General features: G+C 44.8%; 1 protein-coding gene across 5 annotated transcripts in view; it reads left to right on the top strand.

Moving 5' to 3' along the window:
- PTH2R (parathyroid hormone 2 receptor) overlaps positions 1-19755 on the top strand; it is a 99061-nt gene that overhangs the window by 32222 nt on the left and 47084 nt on the right. For 4 of the 5 annotated variants that reach the window (XR_010591367.1, XM_005306086.5, XM_065561002.1 and 1 more), the window contains exons 3-7: positions 2795-2905; positions 3012-3133; positions 5772-5869; positions 12914-13100; positions 14539-14692. Coding sequence is in view for 4 of the 5 variants with exons in the window: in XM_005306086.5 (XP_005306143.1) it covers positions 2795-2905; positions 3012-3133; positions 5772-5869; positions 12914-13100; positions 14539-14692 (672 nt within the window). In the remaining variant the exon portion in view is untranslated. The remainder of the gene's footprint in view (positions 1-2794; positions 2906-3011; positions 3134-5771; positions 5870-12913; positions 13101-14538; positions 14693-19755) is intronic. The other variant, XM_024109206.3, reaches the window with a different exon arrangement.

The raw sequence follows: 19755 nt of genomic DNA, 5'->3' as shown, positions 1-19755 counted from the left end.
AAAAAAGGATTGGAGGGAATGCCGCCCCTTAAAATATGCCACCCCAAGCATGAGCTTGCTCGGCTGGTGCCTGGAGCCGGCCCTGGTGTGTAAACGTATTTCCCATTCCAATGATGTACAGATAGTGCTCCCAGCTTAGCAGGATGCAGCTATCAACTTTTTCATTAATTTATTTGTACTAGAAGAGGTAGTGGTACAACAAGCAGAGGCAGATATCTGCTTTTCGTTCCCTTGTAGAGTTAGGCAGTGGAGGCCAATGCAGAGCAGTTTCTGTACACAGGGGCATCCTTTGTGTTTCTGTTTGCCAGAAGCTGGGAATGAGGGACAGGGATGGATCACTTGATGATTACCTGTTCTGTTCATTCCCTCTGGGGCACCTGGCATTGGCCACTGTCAGAAGACAGGATACTGGGCTAGATGGACCTTTGGTCTGACCCAGTAGGGCCGTTCTTATGTTCTTTGAATTCTCCTGAGAGATTTTGATGAAACTTTCATGGAAGTTCTCTGCAATCGTCTCCCAAAGGCTTCTAGGGATGGCAGCCTTATTTCTTCCTCTGTGGCAGGACATTTTCCCACGCCAATCTGTGATGACTTCGTCAGGCACATTGCAGTACACGGGCTAGCGACATATAGGCCCAGGCGGCTTCGGGATGCCAGCAGCAGCTGTGCCCTCTGTGCCTTTGTTACCCTCGGGAGTGAGAGATCCACTAAAATCCCCATTGCCTGTGGAAACTGGTACCGGTATTCAGTGCCTTATCATCCTAGTGTCATGCAACTGAGCAATTCCTTCCTCATTTCCCACCCCTGGTGAGCCATGCTCCCCATGGCTGGTGCTGTGCGCAAGCAATCCCAAGTAGAAGTGTCAATAAGCATGTCTTGTGTAAAAACTCGAGGGGAGCAAGCAAAGGGAGTTCTGAACCCTTTGCTTTCTGTTGTGGCTATAGTGCCAATGGTACCTGTGTTCGGTCTGGAGCTGCTGGTGTTGCAGTTTTCAGGGCTTCCCCCTCCACGCCTGCAGAATGCCTGAGCCAGATGAGGAGAAAGAAGAGGACTTGGGACGACATGCTCAATGAGCTCCAGCAAGCTAGTGCTGCATCAGACCATGAGCAGAGGGCCTGGAATGTGAATGTTTCAGGCTGTATGGAAAAGGAAAGACTGGACAGGAGAAGGAGATGCACCAGGACAAACAGGGGCTTCTCTGGCAGCAAACACAGATGTTGCAGACTCAGGTGGACTGACAGGTTTGACAATCATAGGCTAAGCTCCCTTTGCCATCCAGGGAGAACTCCATTTTAGTGCCTCCCTACACCCCTCTCAACATTCCACAAGGCCCCAGGGGCTGCATCCCTACCCCTACAACTTCACACTGGGGGACAGTAAGGACAGCCACCGCTTCACATACGCTGACCTGGGAGAGCCATGGTTGCTGGGTGTAGGTAAAAACGGACATGAATGTTCTTTCCCCTTGTTAAGTTCTGTTCCGTTAATTTATTTAGTTCTTTTTAAACGTATTTGTTTTTAAATTACACCCGTTTTTCTTGCACTCTTTTTGTTATTCAAAAAACTTCTATTTTTTGGAAAATAATTCATCTTCTTTCGTTGACAACCTATTCTGCAGAGTGCCTAGCGGAACTGAAAGCACTTACACGCTTGTTGTACAGTGTGACAGAACTCCTAGGATCAGTGACAAACAGTGCTATATTCATAAATGTACAGCAAGCACCAGGCAATTCCCAACAGGCCCCAAAACGGCAGGGCCACGTAGAGCTCAGTCCACCGCAGTGCATTACTGTGGCTCATGGTTAAATGCTCTTTCAAGGCCTCCCTTAACGGTATAGCTCCATGTTGAGCTCTTCTAATAGCTCTTGTGTCCAGCTGCTGAAATTCAACAAATGTTCTACATCAGCCTTCCACGCTGGCGGTAACTTTTTCCCCCTTTGCCTCACGGATATTATGCAGGACACAGCAGGCAGCTATAACTGTTCAGTAAACAATCGCCGTTGTTTCTTCAATCAACCAAAAGCATGTTCAGCTATCATGCTGCACCTGTTGAACCAGTGGCTGAATCTTTCCTTGGTGCTGTGGAGGTGCTCCGTGTACGGCTTCACGAACAAGGGGATGGCTGGGCCCCCCCAGACCAATATTGGCGTTTCAGCATTGCAAATGGTAACCTGTTGGATGGGAAAGAATGTCCCCTGGCTTGCAGCTTTCTGAATATACTGTGTTCTTAACGATACGAGATATGCACCTTCCCTGACCAGCCCAATGCTGTTGGTGAAGCATCCTTGGTGATTCACCAACTTATGAGGTTCATAGACATACCTTGATCTACCTATCGTACCACAGCTCCCAGAATCAACAAAAATGTGTGCCATGGTCAAAATAATGAATTCCTAGCCGTATATGATCTCCTATTCATGGGGGACCATTTTCAATACGTTTGACATATTTTGCAAACGTCGGAGGGCAGAGTTAAGGTTGGTGGATGGTGTAAAGTAGGTGGGTTGAGAGTCAGCGATGAAGAGTTATATGGAAGTGGGGAACTGCCTGCATCTCTAAAGCGTCTACGCATTGGGTTTTTAAAGAAACTGATACTGTTTTGGGGTATAAGCTAGATATCACTGATTAATTATCAATTAAGTTACTTGGGAAGAAATTTAACTCTTTTTAATCCGTAGGTAACTAAATTGCAAGATACTTTTAAATATTTAGGAGCTACGGTAAAAAATAAGCGGCATAGAGGCTTGTCTCTTTTCATTTCTCCTTTCTATGTCTTCCTTCTATTTGTCTGCAGAGGGTAACTGCTTTCCAGAATGGGATGGACTAATATGCTGGCCCAGGGGCTCACTGGGAAAAATGTTGGCTGTTCCATGCCCTCCTTATATATATGACTTCAATCACAAAGGTACTGCCGGTCTTGTAGTCCTCCTAGGATTTATGTGAAGCAAATGAAAAGCCAGGTGGGGCAAAGAACCTACGTAGACTAACCAAGACTCATTTCCTCCTTGCAGGGGTGGCTTTCAGACACTGTAGCCCTAATGGAACATGGGACCTTGTGCAGGGTTTGAACCGAACATGGGCCAATTACTCAGACTGCCTTCGCTACTTACAGCCAGAAATCAGCTCGGGGAAGGTATGGGGGTGTTTTTCCAATGCAATCCTAGAGCATGAGAGTTTGGATGGGAAGAACAAATCCTGAAATTGTACACACTTTTTTCATTCCTTGATGGTTCTGTACAGAAACAATTGGAAATGTGAATGACCTGCACATTGTTGTCCTAATTTAATAATGGTGCATCAGACCCAATGAGCGTTTATTTATTTACACAATGGTTTTTAAGTTGTAAAATGAGGAAGAGGCTTATTTAAAACAGTGTAGACATGAAGGAACCGCAGACACTGAATCTAGGAACTGAAGGCACTTTCCCCTCTCAGGTGTTCCTCGCTGTGGTTAATGTGGTTGTGAGGGCTAAACTCAGCCAAAGCTTCAATTTCCATAGGCTTTAGTCAGCATGGTATCTGCTTTTGGCAGGAGTGGACTAACTCCAGATTCTTGGGTCCAAAATTCTTGTCCCACGGCTGGGGATGAAGAAACTTGGGCTCAATTTGGAACTCTGCCACTGAATCGGCTTGTGATATAGGGGCACGTCAATGAACCTGCCTGTTCCTCAGTTTTCCTATCTGTATAATGAGGATAATGTTATTTGTTTATCTTGAGATTAGGGATGCTTGAATGGGAAGTGCTGTATAACTGATCAGTGTTTTTTTTTTTTTTTTTTTTTTTTTTAAAAGCCCTAGACTCTCAAACATTTTTATGTATAAGTTTTTCCCTTATAAGTAAGCTTTGGTGAGGTGTAAGTCCTTATGTCTGTGGGATTTGGGCCATTTTTAAAGTACTTAGGCACCTGATGATGCAGATAAATGCTCAATAGATTTTTCAAAAGCTCCCAGGCCCATAATTCCCATTGAAATCAATGGCTGTCTTTGCAGCTGTTTACTCGGATGGATCCCACGTCAAGATCTGGGTCTAAATATGCTAGCTCTTTCTTCCTTTTAATACTGAGCCGTGTGATGTATTCATGCTAGACTCTCAGCAAGCTGTCGCACAGCAGCCCTCTTCAGGGCAATGAGCTAGAGACTAACATATTCTAAAGCGCCATCAGCAACCGAGCTGAGAGGGATCAGGGACGAGGAGGAATCAGAGCCCTGGCTCCACCCCCTCCAGGGTAGAAGTCAACGGAGCTGAGCAGATAGCAGGGCAAGGGAAGTGTGTCCAATTATTCCCTCCCTCCCCCCCCAAAGCTAGTGGGGGGAACTGACAACAGACACAATGCCAATATCGCCTGCTCTTGTGATTTTTGAATGGTGGTTAGTGCATTTCTTCAAATCTGCAGCTCCAGGAATCATGTTACATGATCTCCTCTTTCATTTAAAAAAAAAATTAGTTTCCATGGTTGTGGAATAAAGTTTTAAAAGTGACCCCCTAAAGAGTACAACACCAGAAGGCAAATATATGAACCCAAATTATTCTTTTTAATACTCTTGTGATTTCCCCTCCTCCCCCACTGTAGACTGATGAATCTTGAATTCTTTGGGATGGCAGTACAGCAAGTTCATCCCTGGTGTAACCCCACTGATGTCCGTGGGGTTACAGCAGGGATGAATATGGCCCAATAACACACATTAGGGCAGGGGTCTCAAACACGGGGCCCATGGGCCGCATGCGGCCCGCGAGGTGCCTTCCCCTGCACCCCCACCCCCCCCAGCGTTTCCCTAGAGCGGCTCTGGCCTGACACACACTGACTCCCTACCTGCCTGCCCTGCCCCCGCACCGGGAAGCAGCCAGAACATGGGGAACGGGGGGCACATTGGTGTGTGTGTTGATGTTGCTTCAGGCACCACCCCCAGCAGCTCCCATTGGCCGCGGTTCCCCATTCCCAGCCAATGGGAGATGCTGGGGGCGGTGCCTGAAGCAACAGCAATACACACATCCTGGCGTGGGGGCGGGGTGGGGCAGGGCAGGCAGGCAGGGAGCCTGCCCTGCCCCCAGTGTTCGCTGGGCCAGAGCCCGCCCCCGAACCCCTCCTACAGCCGAACCCCCTGCCCTGAGCCCCTTGCCGCATCCTGCATCCCAACTCCCTGCCACACCCCTCCTGCACCCCGAACCCTGCCCTGAGCTCCCTGTCACACCCCACATCCCTCCTGGATCCCAACCTCCTTCCCTGAGCCGCCTGATGCACCTCGCACCCCTCCTGCACCCCAACACAGTGCCCTGAGCCCCCTGCCGCACCCCTCACCCCTCCTGCATCCCACACCCCAACCCACTGCCCTGAGCCCCCTCCTGCACCCCTCACCCCTGCCCTGACCCCCTGCCGCACTCCTCACCCCTCCTGCACCCCACACCCCAACTCCCTGCCCTGAGCCCCTGCCACACACCACACCCCTCCTGCACTCCCTGGGGGCAGGGGAGGGGTGGAGTTGGGGGGGGATTTCAGGGAAGGGATTGGAATGGGGGCAGGGAAGGGGTGGGAAGAGGTGGGGCGGGGCCTCATGAAAGGGTTGGAGTGGGGTCGGGGCCGAGGGCGGCGTGGGGGAGGTGTCAGTAATGCGGCCCTCGGGCCAATGTACTAGTCCTCATGTGGCCCTCGTGATCATTTGAGTTTGAGGCCCCTGCATTAGGGCTTGTCCCTTATTAAGTGAAACTGGTTTATTGGAGACTGTACACACAGATGAAGAAAATAAAGTGGAAATGATCTTGTTTTCTTTTCCAGCGGGAATTCTTTGAACGTCTCTACATTATGTACACTGTTGGATACTCTATGTCCTTCAGTTCTCTGGCAGTGGCTGTTTTCATCATTGGCTACTTCAGGTGAGAGATTCATAGACCCAGCTGGTCTCTGTCCCCTTTTTGCACCATCATCTCTACAGGAGATAATCTAATGTTCCTTATTCACACAGGACTGTCCAATCTCTTGATGCTTTTTTTTATATTCCTGTCTGCAGCGCTGAGAGTAAATATTGTGCATTGCATGGAGTAATTTTCAATGGCTACCCATTGTAAAGCTTTGATCAGACAAAGAACACATTAAAACATTTCAAGGGAAAATAATTTCCAATGGCCATGTAAAAATTGCAAGCAGCAAGAGACATCGTATTGTCTGTCTCCAGAACTGTTAAAGATGACAGCACCGTGAGGCACAGAATGATCAGAGTGGTTTATCCTATAGTCTGTTTGAGGATTAATGGCTTATTTCACAACTGAAACAATAGACTTGCTGGCATGTGGAATTATCCGCTCGAGTTACTGATAGGGATATTGCTATAGTTAGTTGCCAACACTTTACGAGTTGAATGCTCACTCTAATGTTCTCTTTTGAAATAACCAAAGAAGAAGCAAACTCTAGAGACTGCATGCCAGGTTTTCCATGACTATTATTCATATTATGGTCTCCAGCAGCGTGTTAGGCATTTCACGGAAGACAAACAGAAAAACAGTGAGATCCTCGCTTTTGCTCTGGCCCCTTTATGCTGTGTAAAAAGGCTGCAAAGGAGCTCTGAAAGCCCTGTTTTTGGCTCTGGAAGATTTCTTCTGGCGCAGGCACTGCAGAAGACAGCCATAGAGCGGAGAACCTCCTCATGAATCCTTGTGTAGGGAGCGTGCTAGGTGCGGGAGAGGAATGCCAGGGAATGCAAGTAGCACCGCAGCCATTAAGAGCAGTGCTGCGACCCATAGGTCAGCCTAAGGAAGCTGCTGTAACGTAGACGGCCCCTTGCCACCGCACCCTTCTGGGCTGCAGGTTCTGGGCCAGGCTTCTTAGGGATGTCCCAGTCCCAATGCAAACCTGACCTGTGACAGGAAAAAAATGATGGGGGCAAACAGTAGGAAGGGAAAGCAGTGAGGAGGATGAGGGTTACGGTAGTAAGACTTGATAAAGAGTCCTGTGGCACCTTATAAACTAAGACGTATTGGCGCATAAGCTTTCGTGGGTGAATACCCACTTCGTCAGATGCATGTAGTGGAAATTTCCAGAGGCAGGTATAAATACTTACTTATTTATAAATAAATATACTTATAAATAAGTAGTAAGACAATGCAGTATTTTCATTGTCAGCATATGCAGTTGTTGGTGTTTCTGGCAATTTTGTCTGTGTTTCTATTATAGCTTTAAAAATAGATAATAATGATTGCCTTCATTATTGAGTCATCAGCATGAAACCCAGTGCATACTGGGAAAGGACCTCAGGGAGTTAATATTATGCATTAGGGCAGGTGTCTCCAGGTGGCGCAGTTACACACATTCTTCCCACTTCTTTTCCATAGCATGTGAGCAAGGTTTAATCTCAGAAGAAATGTTGATATTGTTTTAGTTGCAAGGGTGTGGGTAGAGGAAGCTATTGCAAGCAGCAAGATGTTTGACCTCTGCTAGAATCAGATTAAAAAAACCACTTATGTAGGTGCTTCAGGGTCGCTTCTGTTCAGGAGAGCTCTTCGGCACATTCATGTGCTTAAGGCCTACTTAAGTCAATAAGAATGCAATCACTCTGTAAAGGAGATGGTAGATAACACTGCTCTACAGCCAAAATGATTCTGAAATAAATGTAGTCAAACTTTACTAATTCTGGGTCACGGAGAACGAAAATGATGCTTAAAATTGTTGATTGGCTCTAGTTTAAAGATATGCTATTGGGTCAGTATATACGACCCTTGACTTGGGAATGGCGGAGGATAAGTGAGTTATAAAGGGAAGGGATCTCAATTTAAACCAGAAATGACTAAAATACATCTTTAACTGGATCTATGAATAAATCTATGACTGGGTTTGGACAGTACTTGCTTTTTAGGCAAAACAATGAATGATGCAATCTGAAGCTGGTATTGCATCATACATGATATGAATTGCATCATGTTATTCCTAGAAGTCATGGATGATGCAATCATAACGAAGCTTACATCACTCTGCTGAACAAATTGCCCTATATCAGCTCTAGAAATCATACAGTGTCATGCTCTCTTATTTGTTAGTGTTTGATTTTGCAAAGGGACACATTTCTGTTTAGCCAAAGTGAGCAGAGATGCCTCATACTCGTGTGAACAGTGCAGATAACTTCTGCTATGTTTGTAGTGAAGTGACTTTTGCATCACAAAAGCGCAGTATAACCACTATGGTTAAGGAAGCCTATCACCTGTATTTTGGCTGCAAAATTGGAGATCAGGACAAGAGGTGGGCCCCACACATATGCTGCAACACTTGTGCAACAAATCTTCACCAGTGGTTGAACAGGAAAAGGAAATCTATGCCTTTTGCAGTGCCAATGATTTGGAGAGAGCCAACAGATCATATGTGGGGTCCCATGCGGAGCAGATAAAGCACACGACCAATGTGGTTGCAAGCTGAATCCGAATCCTGTTTATTACAAGCTTTCTTTTATAGTTTTTCTCAACATTACATAACACAATTAGGCTATAATCACACATCTACGGATTGGACAAGAAGGAGAATCATGTGTTTATCACATGTATAGCCCCACACCGATTGGTTCAACCGTTCCTTACATAAGGCCATGATTTATTACCTTGCAAGTGTCCCATCGTGACCCTTACCTCCTCATGGAACCCTCCACTAGGTTGGTGTAGGGATGATACATCCCCACAATCATACCAGCAATTGTTACTTCTGCATGGTGCCTCCAGTTGGGAAAGGTGTGTCAAAGAAGAAAAAGTGGACTGTGCATTATCCAAACATTCAATCAGCTATATGCCCAGTACCCCACGGAGAAGGAGTGCCGGTTCCTGATGCACCAGAATCATTCTCACTTGAGTCAGACGAGGAAGAGGATGAAACTTCTGGTCCTGAACCAGCAATGTCACAGGACCCACATTTTCTCCCATCCTCCTCCTCCTCTGAACCACACCTCATAACACAAGGTGAACTGAATGACCTTGTCAGGGATTTGGAACTGCCCAAGAGTAAGGCAGAGCTGTTGGGCTCCAGACTACAGCAGTGGAATCTCCTGGCAGGTGATGTTAGGGTTTCCATGTTCCGTGACCGTCAAAAGGATCTTGTCCCATTCTTCTTCATGGAAGGTGATCTTGTAGCCTGCAACAACATCGATGGTGTGGAGACTGTTCATTGATTCATCGAAGACGAGTCTTAAAGCTGTTTTACTGCATAATGGCAATGTTTTGCCATCAATTCCAGTTGGTCATGCAGTCCATATGAAGGAAACCTATGACAACATGAAACAACTTTTGAGGTGCATAAACTTTGACCAACATCAGTGGCAGCTTTGTAGCGATTTGAAGGTTGTTGCTCTCTTGCTTGGTCTGCAGACTGGATACACAAAGTAGTGCTGTTTTCTCTGCGAATGGGATAGTCGTGCAAGAGATTCCCACTACATCAAGAAAGATTGGCCACTCCGACAGTCATTGGAGCCTGGGAGGAAAAGTGTTCAGCATCCACCACTTGTTGAATCAAGGAAGATTTTGTTACCACCCTTACACATCAAGCTGGGTCTGATGAAGAACTTTGTCAAGGCCATTGACAAAACGCAAGCAGCTTTCAAGTACCTCGGTGGAAAATTTCCAAGGTTAAGTGAAGCTAAGATAAAGGAAGGTGTCTTTGTTGGTCCTCAGATTCGTGAACTTCTTCGAAATGATGCATTTGACCATGCACTGCGTGGCAAGGAAAAGACGGCATGGAAAGCCTTCCAGTTAGTGGTAATAAATTTTCTCGGAAACAACAAGGCAGACAACTACAGGCTGTTGGTGGAAAACCTCCTCAAGGCATACAAAAGCCTTGGTTGCAACATGTCACTAAAGATACATTTTTTGCACTCTCATCTAGATTTTTTTTTTCCACCGAACTGCGGAGCAGTGAGCGACGAACACGGCGAGCGATTTCACCAGGACATTGCAACAATGGAGAAATGCTATCAGGGCAAATGGAGCCCATCAATGCTTGCAGACTATTGCTGGACAGTGACAAGAGATGCTCCATTTAATGACTACAAGAGACCAGCCAAGAAGCGCCGAGTAGACACTGAATAGGACTAAACTATGTACATAATAGTTTTTTGCCTTTTGTTTCATAATCAATTTTATTTTTATAATCCTTTTGCTGATTTTTAAAGTGTTATATAAACAGGACAGGTGAAATATTATCATGTAAAGCAACCATAAACACATGAAAAGACCTAGGTTTACAATTTATGATTAAAACTCTATCTACACAATATACATAGACATAAAATGTAAAAACTTAAATATCTTAGAAACAGTAGCCGATCAGTTGTTTTAATTGTCATATTTGAATTCAGCACATCCAAATACATAATAAATAGCACATTTTATCTCTGAAGCAGACGACTTCTCAAAAATTGTAGACCAGTGTAACCAATTGAATGTGAGCTCCTAGTGTGAGTTGGTAGCTGCTGAGTGAATGTGATCCATGTAAGCAGGGGATTATCAGGTCAGAATGGGGAGGTGGTATTATTGTTCGTGTGTGTGTGTGTATAGCATTAATGAGACTATTACTGTCTGGTTCAGGTGTCCATACATCAAAAAGGGTGCTGGAAAATCAGAAAGGGTTCAGAAAAGAACTACAGGGTCTGGAGGATGTGCCTTGTAGTGAGAGTAAAGAGGCTCAATCGGTTTTATTTATTGAAGAACAGGTTGAAAGGTGACTTGATCATGGTTTACAAGAGGAATGGAATTCTGAGGGTAGACAGTTCTTTAATCTTTCAGACAAAAGCTTAACAGGACCCAGGGACTGAAAACTGAAGCTAGACAACTTCAGACTAGAAACACGGTGCGTGTTTTTACATTGAGGTCAATTAACCACTGAAACAATTTACCTAGGGACATTGTGGATTTTTCCATCACTGGTAGTCTTTCTGTGAATCTATGAAGTCAGTGGTGTCACGCTGTCTGGAGTGGCTCACAGCTCTGAGTGCCACCATCAAGGCAGACTGTCAGAAAACGGGCAGACACTCCACACTGGTAGTGGGTTCTATAATTAGATTTGACCAAGCCAGTAACAAATGTGAACTCCTGGATCAGTATACCAGTCTTATCATGGAGTCATAGACAGTCCCCTTAGACTCTCCAGTCTATCTTGCCACCCAGACAAACTGGACTTTGTGATAATGGTCACTTAAACCGAAAACCACATCACATCTGGTTGCTCCCAGTCTCAAGAGACCAATCAGTTACCCTAGACAAGTGGTTCTCAAACTTTTGCACTGGTGACACATAGCAAGCCGCTGAGTGTGACCCCCCCCACTTATAAATTAAAAAACACGTTTTTATATATTTAACACCATTATAAATGCTGGTGGCAAAGCAGGGTTTGGGGTGGAGGCTGACAGCTTTCAACCCCCCCTTGTAATAACCTCCTGACCTCCTAAGGGGTCCTGATCCCCAGTTTGAGAACCACTGCCCTAGATCAATTGGTACTCTAGATCTTACACCAAAGACAACCCTGGTAGCCAATTCTATAGTAAACTAGCTAAAGGCTTATTTGCTAAGAAAAGGAAATGAGAGTTATTGAGAGGTTAAAGCAGATAAAATGTATGCACAAATGAATCACAGTTTTTAATTCCAAATGGTGGCAGTGATGTCATAAACTGCCAGTTTCCCAAAAGCCTTCTCATGGTACCCAGATTGTCTTTGGGGACCTCGGCTTTTATCTGGTACACTTCTCTGTCAGAGTCCAAACAGTCCAGAGATGAAGGATCTTTCCCTGAATCCATACTTATAGCTTCTTCTCACAGAAAACAAGCTGACAGTGTCACTACCCACATGGGCTTTTCCTTTGATGACTGTGAGTGAGAAATACATTTAGAGTCTTTAACCTCCGGGCATCACACATAATGACCACTTGCTTTGAAATTAGCACTTTTCTGTTCAAGTTCCTCATTTGCATTCCACAAAGCCTCCTTTGCGTTTTAGGGCTTGTTCGATGGGTTATTTAGTTACAGGGGTACACAGAATGGAAATGTTTGCTCCCACATTATAGCAGGATACAGATAAGTGAAAACAATGCAAGTAACATCCCACTAGTTTTCATGCGTTTAAACACCAAATACACTCGTATACATTTAATAATCACTTGGATCTATACTAATACACAAGGAATAGGCTTGGGGCTCTGGCATGAGTTGGCACCTGGTCTGCCAGCGTCACAAACGGGACGTAAGCACATGTTTGATGTTAAGCATTTGCTGGAGGGCTGTCCTGAATAGAGCTGCTTTCCTGAGTTGGGGCCTATGTAATTTAAGGATGCTGTAGTGCAGACTCTAACTACCAAGCATAGTGCATAATATCGTGAACTTCCCCCTTCAATAGCATTATTCACTGTCCAATGCACAATGTTTCTGAGTAAGTGGTTGTACGATTCAGCCCGATTAGTTTCTGTTGCTGTCAGGGTGGCATCGGGCACAAGCTTTCTACTCAGTGTACGAACAACAAGCTGCAGACTGTCAACAGCTGAGACTTGTAGACATTTGCTCATGTGAGGGGTTTCATTTTAAGCCTTATTAAATGATACACCATGCAGGGGTTCTGAAGATTGTGGGCTAGAGTTTCAAGACAGAACTCAAAGATAAAGAGAATTTGTATCCTCGGTCCATTAATATATATATGTAAAACTTCCCACAACAGGAAAGTCCCACAAGAATATTGTAGGTAACTGTCATCGCTAAGTCATCATGCCCTTTTATTTAGTATTTTTGTCCTTCCTAAGAAAAATATAACAGACTCCTTAAAGTATGAAATAGTGACTAAGTTGAGGGATGAGGAAGTATTGAACTTGCCGAGCTTGGCCATAGATTATCCCAGAGCCTACGGCAAAATTTTGCCCTTTTGCTGGCTGAATTCAATAGCCTCTTCTAAATGATCCTTTTCTTCCCATAGGAGGCTGCACTGCACCAGGAATTGCATCCACATGCATCTCTTTGTCTCTTTCATGCTAAGAGCTGCCAGCATCTTTATCAAGGACAAAGTTGTGCATACGCACATAGGCGTCAAAGAACTGGACTCTCTGCTGATGAGTGACCTCCGGAGCACTGTAGTGGCACCTGCAATTGACAAGTCACAATACGTAAGCACTGACCCTCAGGGAAAACAGTCAGCCTGCTAGTGAACTGTTCTCTGAGTTGTTATGCCCCTTTAGGACAATCTGTATTCCTTCCAGAGTGGCGAGTTATTACTGTGGTGAATCAGGATAAAATATCAAGCTGATCCTGAGGATCGGGCTCTTGAAAATTCAGTATGCAGTGGGCCAAAGTCTCATTTTCTTAAAGTGACTTAAGATCCCGAGGCCTGGCTCCTCAAAGGTATTGATGTCAGTGGAAGTTGGGGGCCTATGAGAATCTGGGCCTCACTGACTGTCAGTGAGACTCTGGCTCCTAGGGCCAGATTTTTAAAGGTCTTTAGGTGCTGAAAGGTGAAGATAGGCGCCTGGTGGGATTTTCAAAAGTACATAGGTGCCAGTGGGAATTAGGTGCTGAGGCACGTCTGAAAATCCCACTAGGCCCCTATCTTCATCTTTAGGTGCCTAAATACCTTTAAAATCTTCACTTAAGTGCTTGACACTTTTAAAAATGGGACTTGGATTCCTAAGTCACTTAAGCCAGTGGCTGTCAACCTTTCCAGACTTCTGTGCCCCTTTCAGGAGTCTGATTTGTTTTGCAGATCCCCACGTTTTACCTCCCTTAGAAACTTACAAAATCAGATCTAAAAATACAGAAATGTCACAGCCCACTCTCACTTTTACCATATCATTATCAAATAAACCAATTGGAATATAAATATCAGACTTACATTTCAGTGTATAGAGCAGTATTAAACAAGTCACTGCCTCTATGAAATTTTACTGACTTTGCTAATGCCTTTTATGTAGCCTGTTATCAAACTAGGCAAATATCTAGACGAGTTAATGTACCCCAGAGACCTCCGCCTACCCCCAGGCGTATACGTATCCCTGGTTGAGAACCTCTGACTGAAGCACCTTTGAAAATTGTTCCCCAGATTTCAATACTTGTCTGCCTGTTTCTCTTGTGAATCCTTCTCTTTGTTAATGGGATCAGACTGACTCACATTTGTTTGGGTCACCCTGGCTGGCCTCCTTGCAAAATCTGAGCCACTTGTCATTCTCTGCTCGAGTGAGACCCAGGACTGCATTAGCAGGTCATAATGAAGCTGCCCTAACAGAGGAGCGTGGGTGTGGGAAGCTTGTACAGCTCTCTCCCCCACAATAGCTGTCTCAGAGGGATGCTGTTTGTTCTTCACTTTCACAAGCACTAATGCATCCACAAATGGTCCTTACAAAGCAAGGAGAGCTGTTGACTTAGCACAGCATCAAGTCTTTGTGTAAAGGATGGCCTTGCTGCCTTTAATACGTCTTATTTATAGAGATCTGAAAAGTTGTCAGAATAGGAGCCATGTGCAATGGGTTTAGTAGCATAATGGTGATTCTTGGATGGTTGCTGTATCCAGGAATGGTAACCCATTAGCTTTCTGTTTGGGTTCCTTGACAGGTGGGGTGCAAGATTGCGGTTGTGATGTTTATTTACTTCTTGGCCACCAACTACTATTGGATCCTGGTTGAAGGCCTCTACCTGCACAGCCTAATCTTTGTGGCTTTCTTTTCGGATACCAAATACCTGTGGGGCTTCACCTTGATAGGCTGGGGTAAGGTATATCGGACTCTTCTGTTCCTTGCATCTTTTCATCAGGCTTCTCAGAGGGAGAGGATTCTGCTATTTTACTATCCTCGTTGCTTTGTTTCATCACATGAGACACAAACAAACAAAAGAAGACAGGAAGGACCTATGTCCAGCAATAATATATTGTCACCAGTAGTTACAGGAAGTTGATTGTGTTGGGCACCACCGGTGAACTCCATCAGGAGGCACAGCTCTGCCACTGACTTCCTGTATAACCATAGGCAAGTCACTTAACTCCGCCATCTCCTGACGATGAAATGTGGATAATAATGAGGACTCCCTACCTCCAGGGTTGTTGTGAGGGCAAAGCAAATATGTGCTTAATTGCAAGCTAAACATAGTGTGGTGGGGAGCACCTCAGAAAAGCCTCTATATAAATTAAAATAAGAGATAATGGGTCCTCTCCATACTCCAGAGAGAGGTGAATCTCCTGTCCGCAGATTCTTCAGCCATTACATGTGTGTTTGTTCATGTTGTTAGCTCATTTCATATATCAGTCCATTGGCCATTATTATCTGTTCAAGAAGGATCTATGAATTTGCAGAGATTAAGCCAAATTCCACTGAGTCCCATCAGTGTAAATCTGCTCCTGTCAATGGTGTTACTCCAAATTTAAACCAGAACTGGGGACTGACCACAAGCCTCAGAAGAGAAATGGCAGGAGGTTACTTACTGCACTGGGTCTCTTCAACAGCCATCCTCAGGTTGAACTTCTTATGCTAGGATTTGCGTTCTCATAGCCTTGCATTACTCATAGACTTTAAAGCCAGACGGGACCATTGTAATCATCTAGTCTGACCTCCTGCACGTCGCAAGCCATGAAATCTCACCCACTATTTATTTGCTAATAGCAGTCACAGATGGGACATGTGCCATTGTAAGCAGTCTCATCATACCATCCCCTCTATAAACAGTCACTGCAGTTAAGACCCCTTGTCTGGTTCCTTTTACTTTCACGGTGAAGTGTGTTCTCTGGTCTGTAAAGAGATCTGAGGTTAACTTCATTTTGTATTTCAGTTTTTTTAACTTTTCTGAAATGGGGGGAAATGAAGTTAACGCTGGTGAAATTGACAGAGGGGTTGAGGGCGGGGCTCTGAAATGGGAATTCATGAAGGAGAAAAAAGGATATTTAGCAGGCTGAAACCTGTGTTCTCCACAGCTGATCCAAGCCTAAACAGCTCCCCCCTTCCTTGTCTTTCTAGTTCTGGGCTCAACTCAGAACCGAACAGTGAAGGTCATTAATCTTTTGGAACAGTTTATCTAGTGATGATGTGGATTTTCCAGTACTTGCAGACTCTATCTTTCTATTAGCTGTACGATAGCTCAACCAGACGTTATGGGCTGGATGCAGAAATTACTGGGTGAGGTTCCCTGGCCTCTGTTATGCAGATGGACCACAGTGGTCCCTTCTGGCCTTTAAAAATCTATGAATCTATGAATTGTGTTGCTTGATGGTTCACCGCTGACATTTCATCCCTGATGCTAAGTGGTGGTTCTGGCATAAGACACTGTAAATGGAGGCTTCCCTGTAACAAGAACTGCTAGGGGAATGGTATCTGCAGGGAATAGATAAATAAGCACTGCAATGTGAGACAGGTGCAATAAGGTGTCTTTGATTAAATGTTTGCAGTGCAGTAACATGGCTCTAAGGCTTCTCTTTTCATACCAAAGAGAACTGAACGAGAGAGAAAGAGAGAGAGAGACCTTGTTTATACACAGGACCGTTCTTTACTGTCTTCTCAACATCTCCAGGAGAAGTAACTCACTCCATGCCCCTCAGTGGGTCAGCAGTAGTGGGCCTCAAGCCTTTACTCCCTGAGCTAAAAGATCCAGCTCTGTTAGCCAAGGCTGTCGCAGGCTCATCGATGTCTAGATATGGCCCAGCCACCACTACAGGGGACAGGGTATTACATTGAATGGGTGGGTGTTGCATAACATTCTCCCAGCATTAGTGTTTCTCTCCGTACCCTGGTAGCTCTGCCTCCGATAAGAAATCATTTCACCCACTTCATTTCTGTGCTCAAGGGAGGCAGCTTAGTCCGTGCACTTAGATTGGGGTGTGTCTCAGGATTTGCGGGACAGGGGAATAGAAACGAAATGTTTCTCTGGAGATGCAGGTAGTGTCTGCTTTGAAGAGGTTTTCAATCCATCTAGCTAGCTCGATGTTTATATGGCCCTGCATCAGCATGGTATCTGAGTTCCTATGTGAGGACCTGATCCAAAGCCCGCTAAAGTCTATGTAAAGACTGGATCAAGTCCTTAAAAACATAGGGCAAAAATCAGGACTGGTGTAAGTGGGTACAACATCCTGGGTCACAGCCTTCGTTCTGCCCCCATCAAAGAGCTGGAGGAACATGCTGCACAAAGTCTGGGGCTGGTGGAGGGCATGGCCCCGCCCCCAACAGGGGGAAACTGGGAGGCAGATGTACTCAAAGACCGTCTGTTTTCTGAGCTGCTCGGGGGCAAAGCGCTTGCTGCTCCATAAACAGGGCTCGTTGCAAAGCAGTGTTTGAGCTACTATTTATTGCCTGGTTTTTAAAATCAATTTCCCTGGTAAAGGAGAAATGGAAAGGAGGGTTACATTACAGGGGGAGAGTTTGGGCTTTTTTATTTATTTTAAAATATCTAAACGCTTCATGAAACACAAAACATCATGAGTTTCTCCCATCTCTGGTTAGTCTCTTAAAGTAGCACAACTCTTTTCAGGAGCAAACAGGCTGCTTTTTCTTGTGAATGAAGAGCGTTCAAGAGGGAAAATATCCTGGGCCAAATTTAGCTCTGGGGCATGCCCACTGAAGTCGTCAGATGAATTTGACACATGGTGTTTAATGTCTCTGTTCATTCAGCATTAGCACTTGGGAAAGCAGCTCTGTTCGCTAAGTACCCTCCGCATCATCTGGTACTGTAAACAAAAACGTTTCGCTTTCCAGATCTCCTTGGCAGCTTTCAGGGTGCAGCCCTGCTTGCCATCATCTGCCAAAGCGTTGAATTAATCTATTAAGACTCACTGATAGGAGATGCTTGATTGGATATGTCCAGGTTCTTTCCCTCACTCTGACATAGGCTTGTTTATCTACGTGAGCTTGGCCAAATCATTTAACCTCTTGTGCCGGCTTCACTACATCAAAACACATTAGGTGTAATACTCATTAACTCACCGGGGCTCTGTGTGGTGTAATACGTTATTGTGTGAGCCTTTGAGATGTCTGGATGGAAGGTACTTTAGAAACATAGGCTAAGATTTTCAAAGGATCCTAAGAGAGTTAAGTATCAGAGGGGTAGCCGTGTTAGTCTGAATCTGTAAAAAGCAACAAAGAAGTCTGTTAGTCTCAAAGGTGCCACAGGACCCTCTGTTGCTTTCTAAGAGAGTTAGACACCCCAGGCCCCCTGGAATGTTCAGGGCTACATTTTGATTGTTTCAAAGGCTAGAAGCCAGATTTTTAAAGGTCTGGAAAGCTATCAGGTTTTATTTACAGCAGCAGATGATGTGGAGGGTAATTAGAGAGCAGAGCTGCTTTCCCAAGCGCTAATGCTGAATGAACAAAGACATTAAGCATGATGTGTCAAATTCATCTTATGACTTCAGTGGGCCTACCGAGAGCTAAATTTGGTGTCTAACTCCCTTGAAATACCTTTAGAAATCTAGTCCATAGTCCCTAGGGCAGTGGCAATCTTACCATGGAGAATAAAGATGGGCTGAAGGTGGATTCGATATGGAGATCTCCTAGCACATTTCTCCTTATCATAGCTTTTCATTTTGAAAATGTGGAGTCTCTCGTGATTTAAAAAAAAAAATCTTCTAGTATTTGGGGATTATTAGTTTCAAGCTACTTTTCACTCTTCCTGCTGAGTTCAGTAGCCCTTTCGTATAGACTTGCAGCTTGCCTCTGCAGAGGGAGGGATGCGGTGATCAAATAGACCTTTTCAATCACCAACTGGTATGATACCATTACCGACCGCCTTTCTGTAAATTACTTCCTCCTCAGTCACTGCTTGCTTTGCGGGGGCCTTTTATCTGCATATTTGCTTTGCATGGCAGTGGGTGCTTCAGCCACCACTGCCAGGGTCTTGCTGATAATTCAACATCTGTATGTTCCGATCATGATAATATTCAAATCTCAATTGGCAGCTCAAGGAAAAGAAAGTACTGAAGAGAGGAGCACACAACACTCACTGGTTTCCATGCCAACGCTGCGTTCTGCATGCTCATTTACTGTTATATTTATTTAATTTTTTTCTAAACTAACATATTTTTGATAAAGTACATCGCAGCCGCTTCCCACACGCCAATTCCAAGAATGGCTTCTAAAATAGTTTGCTTAGGATCGCTATAAACAGTCCATACAAAACGTATTGAATCGAGCTGAACAAAAATTGGAATTTCTGTCCCATGGGAAATTCAGGTGTTTCAATATGTGTTTTTCAATTTGGAAATGGTGAAACATTTTTGTTTCAGCATTTTTGATCGCAGGTAAGTGTTTTTTTTTTTTTTTTTTTTTTTTTTTCTGTATTTCTGAATCAAAACACTAAAGCTCTGGTTTGTTGAACTGACCTGAAATGATTCATTCCGTGGCAGTTAAGTATTAAACTGCTTCTTCCTAGGGTGCTGTATTGCCTGACAGGACACGTGGTTCAGCTACTTGTTGCCCCCATTTTCTAGTGTGGGCTGGGCTCTCTGGCCAGACTACATCTCCCATGATGCACCTGGGGCATGTGACTCCCATAATGCATCACACAGCTTGTTCAGAGGAGACACCAAATTTAACCATGTAACTACTTTTTTAGGGCTTGGGATGTAGGGACTAAGCAGTCAGGTGGGCGTGGGTAAAGGAGAGGCTGAGGGTATATGCCAAGTACTGCTCTGAGATAACTACTGTATTCAAGATAGTAGGTTGATCCGAGGGCAGACTTAGGGCCTGATTGTCCTCCTGCTCATGCTGTTCTAAGAGGAGTAACTCCTCTGAGGTCAATCTGTGTAAAGCTGGTATAAATGAGACCCCAAGCGATTTTTATTCAACTCTTCATTCC

The sequence above is a fragment of the Chrysemys picta genome, chromosome 11 (genome assembly GCF_011386835.1).
Source record: "Chrysemys picta bellii isolate R12L10 chromosome 11, ASM1138683v2, whole genome shotgun sequence".
Lineage (NCBI taxonomy): Eukaryota > Metazoa > Chordata > Testudines > Emydidae > Chrysemys > Chrysemys picta.
This window is presented reverse-complemented; position numbering and strand designations above follow the sequence as displayed.